General features: G+C 34.3%; 1 protein-coding gene across 1 annotated transcript in view; it reads right to left on the bottom strand.

Annotated features, from left to right (window-relative positions):
• Nucleotides 1-1,462: 1,462 nt before the first annotated feature.
• The window catches only part of LOC111870712 (mitochondrial pyruvate carrier 1), a 9,338-nt gene continuing 2,623 nt past the window's right edge, over nucleotides 1,463-8,177 (bottom strand). Inside the window, exons 2-3 of the mRNA XM_023863206.2 lie at nucleotides 6,469-6,569; nucleotides 1,463-4,013 (exon numbers count right to left, since the gene is read on the bottom strand). Of these exons, the coding sequence (XP_023718974.1) occupies nucleotides 3,841-4,013; nucleotides 6,469-6,569 (274 nt within the window). The 3' untranslated portion in view covers nucleotides 1,463-3,840. The remainder of the gene's footprint in view (nucleotides 4,014-6,468; nucleotides 6,570-8,177) is intronic.

Here is an 8,177-nt window from a genome sequence, read left to right as displayed (position 1 = left end):
CTTTTAATGTAATTTATCTGGATGGTGAGTACTGCTGGAAGTGATCTCTATTATCCCAGCATTCTAAGAGTATGGTCTAATAAAAACCATGGAAACCTATAGAGACAGAATCTTGAATGAGATTCAGGTACCTACAAAATAGGCACACAATCAAGACAGTTACATAGCAGTATCCACAGATGAAAGAACCAGAAAGTTAGAGCAAACATTTGCAAGTTCCATTATGAACTACCGTGGCTGCTTATGAGAAATAAGCTGTACTTTAATAACAGCATTAAAAAAGGGGGTACCAGGCAGAACTCATAAAGCTAACTCTACAGTGTAGATTTCCAGTTTGCAGATCCATATACTGATATTTATTTTTATAAGTACAGATTCTGTGTAAATTAAGTTTGTTGGATATAAGCTCCCAAGTTTTGCACCACCATGTCTGTAACTTATCATCTGCATATCTCAGTGTACTATGTCCATCAACATCAGTTTTCAGGAAACTATGTTTGAATTTATGGAATCAGATTTAGTTTAAATGCGACTTCGAAAAGAACACATTCTGAAATCTTGCTCTTGCTAGTAAGGTAAACTACAGAAGTATGTGCAGACAGTGGAAAAATATGGAGAATTAGGCAAGTGCCTCATCTCATTTTTACTGAACAGTGGAGCTAAAACATTCTAATGCGTAGATGAAAACTGATGACTTACAACAAACAATATTTCACATATATTGTGTGTGTGTATTTATAATCTATCTGCATACAAAATTTCATATACCTAGTTTAAATGGTTCATTAGTTATCACCATCGAACAGAGCTAAGGAAAATTACTGTATGGCAACTGTGTTTATATTTTATATTCTACAAAGAATAGAAAACACCGGCTTAAAAAAAAGATGGATATTTCTCCAAGGTTTATTACCATACACCATTTACAGACTCTTGTTACAGTTTGCAGGAAATAAGAAGTATGATGGTATGACCTGTAGTATAATGTTGGCCAAGTTTTGTAAAAGCCAGTCAAGTAAACTGGTTCAAAAGTTGAAGGAATGGAACACAGCAGGATGGTGATCTATGCCTACTTTATTTCCTCAGGAGAGGAAAGTAGGTTAAAAAGCACTCTGAACATATATAAGGTATATAACAATAATATGATATGTATTGTTCCGGGATAGCACAGTCAGTATAGTGACTGGCTATGGACTGGATGACCGAGGTGTAGGAGTTTGAGTCACAGTAGGGTCAAGAATTTTCTGTTCTCCACATTGCCCAGACTGGCTCTGGGGCCCACTTTCAGCCTTCTATCCAATGGGTACCGGGGGTAAAGCAGCAGGGGTGCGAAGCTGACCATTCACCTCCAACTAGTGCCAAGTTCAAGAAAATGTGGATCTATACATCCACTCCCCCATACACCTTCATGGTGTAGTGCTTAATTAGTGAGGCACAAGGGATTCTTCAATAAATCACATGATCAACAACAAAAAACTCGTTAAGATATAATTTACAGACTTACATTCTGTATACAAAACTTAGTACCTTTATAAATATATATTTCACTGTTATTTCAATAAAAGTTATGCTTTCTTTCAGCTGGTATATATACCAGGAAACTTGACAAAAGTCACACATTTGCTAGTCCATTATATGTTTTAGCCTTGAGGCTAAAACAGCAGGACAGTACCTGCAGACATGTTTTCAGAAAAAGAAAGCACTGAAAAAGTAATGTATTATACTGCTATATGTAACTCCAAGCTAAACATAGTCAACCTCGGCATTACAAAGCACAGTTTTACATGCCTGAAAAGCAGCAAAATATTTTAGAGTTCTTATGTTGTAATTTCCTGTGTTTTGATATCAATGAGAATACATTCTGCATTTTTCATGGAAATGAAACAACTTCCATATAAAATATACAAAAATAAAAGACAACAGTGCTTCATTATTAATCTAAGTTAACTATCATAAATAATGGACTGCTTGAACATCTCATACTGCCTGCTACTGTGATTAACCTCACTAGCACCTAAATACACTAGTATTACTATTACTAAGACAGATGGCATGGCAGTGTAGAACACATAAATTCAATGTTAACTCTGGCAATGAAAACTCAGTATGACTTGAGCTTATATGCCTTCACACACAGCATAACACAGAGCATACCCAAATCCAGTGATCTAATGACAGTGCCACCTTTCAGCCAAAGTATAGCTAACCAAGTTCAACAGCATAAGCAACTCTCAGTCCTTACCTATAATTCACAATTCTGATTTGTAGAGATGTAATATGATGCATTAAGAAAATGTGAAGCCTCTAAGTTCAAAACTGAGCAACATACACACTATAATAGGTAATAAGGAGTTCCTAGAAGTGTAATTTATCATTCAGTATTAAAATGTACTGAATTCAAAATCATCCATTCAATTACATAGCTATATAAATAAATGTTTATATATGACTCAAAATAAGTTACTATTATACCCCAAGATACCCAATGTTATCCACATGTTTCATCACATAAGGCAGCAGTTCTCAGACAAATATTTGCCATAGCTGCACTTAAACAATGGAAACATTGTGGCTACATAACTTAAAAACATATAATTCTTTACATATGAAACAAAACCTGTATAGCAAGTATGCTTTACTTGCTGCCTGCTACATGCCGATTCCTAGCTTTACTTACTCTCCAGCCTGAAGATGGAAGTGATATGTTCTTCCAAAACATCAGTTGACTTCCAGTGCACTACACGGCATTATATTCCAGAAAACGTAACTCTTCAATTATACTTAAACACAATGGTAAGAGTATCCGCATGCTTTGGGGTCCCTTGATTCTTCCTACTTAGCACAGTTCAAACTGGATGAACATATTATATACTTTATGGTTATCACCCACATGTACAATAAGGCCATATATATTTGTGGCAAAGAAACTCATCTGACATTAAGAAGATATTATTCTGAAGCCAAATAGCTTGAAACAAATTACAGTACCAAAGTTCTAATATGGCTCTGAAATCGAGATTCATGCTGACTGAAAAATGAACACATAATGACTTCTCAAATCTGGCACTCCTGGAATCAGACTGGAGTTGGACCAGAGAATTTTCCAAACCACAGACTGTAAATATATTTTGCTACCAAAACACCTACATAAGCCATTGTAACATAATGTGATATAGTTATTACACAATTTCAAACTATAAAAAAATAAGTAGAAATACAGAAGGATATATGACATACAGAGTATTTTAAATTTTAGATCTTAAATACAGCGTACCTTATGTTATGTATGGCTACAGTATTGTAACATAAGATATAGGTAAATATATAGTATACACTGATATTAGCATTGTATGTACTCTGTGCCATGACTGATGGAGGTATACAAACAATGGCAAACCATGAACACTTAGCACTAGAAGTGGGATGTGGCCATCCACCAAAATAAACTCATGCCAGACCATGGAATGCCATATTTGAGGGGCCTGACCTGTGTTCTACAGTGAAATTAAATGATGAAAAGAAATGGAAAATACAGAATTTTAAATAAAATAACAACCACTTCCAGTTGAGACCTACTCTCATCTCTCAGTTTAAATATTTATAAAGGATGTAAAACCAAATATTACACTGTTGCCAGTACTTCAGAAACATCCTTACATGCTCATAAAGCCACTAACTTCATTTCTGAATATATCCACCAATTCAGGTACAAAGTTAAAAATCAAAAATATAATTACATTTTTATGAAAATGCAATTATTCCATTTTCAGTTTAAAGATAAGAGCTAAAATATCTATAATTAATTACTACAGACAGCTGAAACAATTAATGTTCATTTTGTCACACTTGCTTCTCTTGTTTCTTTGTTCCCCCTATATAGTGATAGTTAACAAAACGGCCAAGTTGAACTAGTTGAGCACATTCATTTGTGAAGTGGCATGCAAACAGCAACATATTTCTAGGCTGGACCCTTATCGCAAATCTCATGAACATTAGAGAATACACCAAAAGAGCTGAAAAATGAATATAACAGTTTCAGAACTCAATATACTCAAAGGTTTTGCAAATAATAATACTGAAATTTGTGATCAATTCAAATGTATTATTCATACCATAGCAACAAAATATAGAAATATCAACAGACATCTGCAGAAAATTTTTAATCCATATTGTAAATTTCACCTTGTGATGAGAGACCACTCACTCTCACCAAAATCATACTGTTATCAAAATGATTCAAAGTCTCAAACAAGTTGGAACAGGCTACAGTGTTAATCCTTAAAAGTACATGAACAGTATGAACATTTACAATATGGGGATAATAAATTATAGAATGATGCAGAGAACTCTTCAACCTCCTCTGTGGTCTAGTGGTCAGAGCTCCTGGGTTAGATTCCCAGTGCTACCAGATTTTTTTTTCTGAGAAATAGTGGGTCCATTCAGCCTCATGAGGATAACTAAGGAGCTATTTCAAGGAAACAGCAGCTCCGGTCTAGAAAACCGAGATTAACGGCCGTGGGGATCCATTGTGTTGACCATGTGACACCCTCTATCCGCAAAAGTTGACACTAATTTCACCGACAAGCAGTGGTCGCTCAGTCAGTATAGTTTGCTTGCAGACTACAGGCCATGGAGTTTTTTTTTTTTTTTTGCATAAAACTCTTGTAGTCAACAGACATTTGGATGCACAGATATCAACGAATTATGATATACAGTAGAACTTGGTTATAACGTCATCAAAGGGACCTAAAAATAGTGTCGTTATAAACGAATGTCGTTGTAACCGAAATGGGCACTTCCACAGTAGTCTTATGTTAGTCACGTAAAAATCTACCAAAAACCGAGTTAAAATGTTGCATTTTTTAGTGAAATACATAGTTAAGTACAGACTAACGTAACATTAACGTGGAATTGCCCAAATGTGTAATATCAAAGACATATTACAGCGCTTTTCACTGACAATACACACCGCACTAATACTGTATATTAAAGGTAGGCCTACTCACCAAATTACAGTAGATTACATCAATTGTTGTGCCTTACTGTACCTAGATACGAGTACAGTAATCAGTTATCTTCATCTGTTTCCTGTTACTTGCCCAATACACACTTTCTAAATTACGTTCAATGTCCATATCAGAGAAATTCAGGAATGAAAATGACGTTACATACGAGGTTGATGCATTTGTGCATGTCGTACTAAGCAAGGTATAAAAACAGTTGCTTTATGAGGAATTAGTTCGTACCATTGAATATTTGACGCAATAGACAAGGTGTCGCAGAAACCGATGTTGCTATGACCAAGTTTTACTGTATTTGCATCTTGAGTGATTGTGTAAGTCAAATTCTCTTTTTAATTCTTTGGTTTCAGTGCCTTTAATTTAAAAACATGTAATTCAATTAACATAAATGCCACTAGTATCAGTTGTTCACAACTCTTCCCCACCCCTTTCTTAGACAAGTAATTACATTACTTCTTAGTCCTCAATAAAAAATTCATGACATGATGTAAAATTAGTGTAAGTCAGAATCACAGAATGCCTGCTGTTATTTACAGTGTTCAAACAAGAAGTCCCCGGTAGCACTCATAAAGCCTACTTTCTCACTGCACAAACTGAAGTTATACAAATCTTATGTTGTAATGTCATATTTCATCAATTTGATTTTTGAATTTTGGTATTTTTGAAATCTTCAATTTAAATTTAAACATTTTTTAAATTTTAAAATTTAAAATTCACAGAGATACCTGCTCTAGGTCTACAATGCTGCAGCGGCTACTTATTGCTTTCAGCACCGTTCAGGTATTATTCTGAGCAGGCTCCCTGTGTGCATGCCGCTGCTTATCTTTAATACGTAATAAGCAGCGGCATGCACACAGGAAGCCTGCTCAGAATAATACCTGAACGGTGCTGAAAGCAATAAGTAGCTGCTGCAGCACTGTAGACCTAGAGCAGGTATCCCTGTGAATTTTAAATTTTAAAATTTTAAAAATGTGTAAATTTAAATTGAAGATTTAAAAAATACCGAAATTCAAAAATCAAATTGACATAAGTAAATTAACAAAGATTTTACACATATCTGACAACTATCAGCAAGGGGATTCTGATACATCGGGACCTATTAACAACGGAGAAATGAACAATTAAGAAAGCTGGTGTTTTTAAATTTTAAACTACGTGCAGTGTAACAGCTATGTGAGAGAAATACACCTGATGATGGCCATTTACGACCGAAACATGTAGTGTAGAAGAAAAGAAGACAAAAGAACTACAATAATTTGTTGCACTTAGGACGGAGTTTGTGTCATACATTGTGTAGAGTGTAACAGGATGCTTAAATATGATATATGAAAATGTAAAATGCAACATTTCTTAATTCATTTTTGGCAAACATCTGTGGTTACAGCATATGATGAGATAATTATGAAAGACATAAGAATTTCAATAGAAATGTTTTATTTGTACTAACCAGATGTCATTTTACCACTGATAAACTGAGGACTCTTCTGGGTATCTGCTATTGCTGCTATAGGAATTCCCCAGTTTGCAACAGGACCCCAAAAGTGGGTGCTAAAACAAAGATAAGCAACTTGTTAATTTTATCATATGGCTTTATAATGCAGTTGAAAGTTTCATAAAACTTGGTATGAAACATATCACTAAAGGTCACTGCAACATCATACTAATTGCTACATTACTAATTGTAGCAGATTATATATTCTGCTACAATTAGTAATAACAGGCACACAACAACATAACTGGTTGAGGCACTATGCTATAAGCCAGAAAATCACAGGTTCAAATCCCAATAAGGTCACCCTTCCAGCCGTGTTATGGCCCTAGGGTTGACTCAGTCTCTAACAGAAATGAGTACCAGGAATCTTCCTGAGGGGTAAAAGGAGGCAGGCACGTAAAGCTGATAACCTCACTGCCATATGTGAGCAGACTGTCTAGAAAATGTGGGAACCTTGAAATCTCACAACCCTATGGGCCTTCACGGCCTGTTACTGGGATAGCTTGACCTTTCTCTTTCTTTCTTTTTACCTTTTTCAGTTAGTAATAACATGACGGATATAACATAATAATATGTGGGGATGTGAATATAAATTACCTGGTGGATACTAATTACAAACAAGAACTGGATTCGCTACTTGCTTCATACGGGCTATATAGTAGAGTTACATTTCCGACTAGGATTTGCTCTAACTCATCCACAGCAATAGATAATATTTTTATTAACAAATATAAAAACAAAAGTTTCAGTGTTCTTCCATGGGAAAATGGATTATCTGATCACGATGGGCAGATCATTATAATATACAATGTTACATATATAATGAAGCAAAATCAGAGGTATACCCGTAGGGTCATCAACGAATCCTCTCTATTAGACTTCCAAATTAATCTAAGCTATGAATTATGGGATGATATTTTTGTAGATAGTGATGTGGATACAATGTTTAATAACTTTTTAAATACTTACCTTAGGATTCTAAATTCATGTTTTCAGATCACAAAATCACAAAGTATAGATGCTAATAAATCATGGATAACCCCAGGAATTATAAAATCATGTAATAGAAAAAGGGAGCTCTATATCAAAATTAAGAGCAATAATGATTCTAGATTAAAAGACCACTATAAAATGTATTGCAAGATATTAAGTAGAGTTATCTCAACAGCAAAAAAGTTATATCTGAACAAAGTCATAAGAACTTCCAATAAAACAAGAACAATCTGGAAAATTATAAAAAACATGGCTGGAAATAGCCAAGCTTCTACTAAGGTGACTTGTTTAAATATAAAGGGTAATATCACTCAGGACTACAAAAATATAGTAAGATCGTTTAATAACTTTTTTTTTAGATATAAGCAATTCTACAAAGAAATGGACAAATAATACTGTGGAAACAGATAAGAAGTTCATGGATTATTTATACACTTCATTTCCAAAACCATCTCAGAAATTGGTATTAAAAGCAACTAATAGCAATGAAATAGAAGAGATAATAAGATCTATAAAACTTAAAGCACCTTGTGGATACGATGGAATTACTACCAAATTAATAAAAGCAAGTGCACCATATATATCATCACCATTAACTTACATATTTAATAAGTCATTGTCTACAGGAATATTCCCTGCTTGATTAAAATATTCTGAAATAATACCCATAC

This window comes from Cryptotermes secundus, unplaced genomic scaffold, assembly GCF_002891405.2.
Source record: "Cryptotermes secundus unplaced genomic scaffold, Csec_1.0 scaffold59, whole genome shotgun sequence".
In the NCBI taxonomy this organism is placed as follows: Eukaryota; Metazoa; Arthropoda; class Insecta; order Blattodea; family Kalotermitidae; genus Cryptotermes; species Cryptotermes secundus.
The sequence above is the reverse complement of the archived record's forward strand: the minus strand, read 5'-3'. Positions and strand labels throughout refer to the sequence as shown.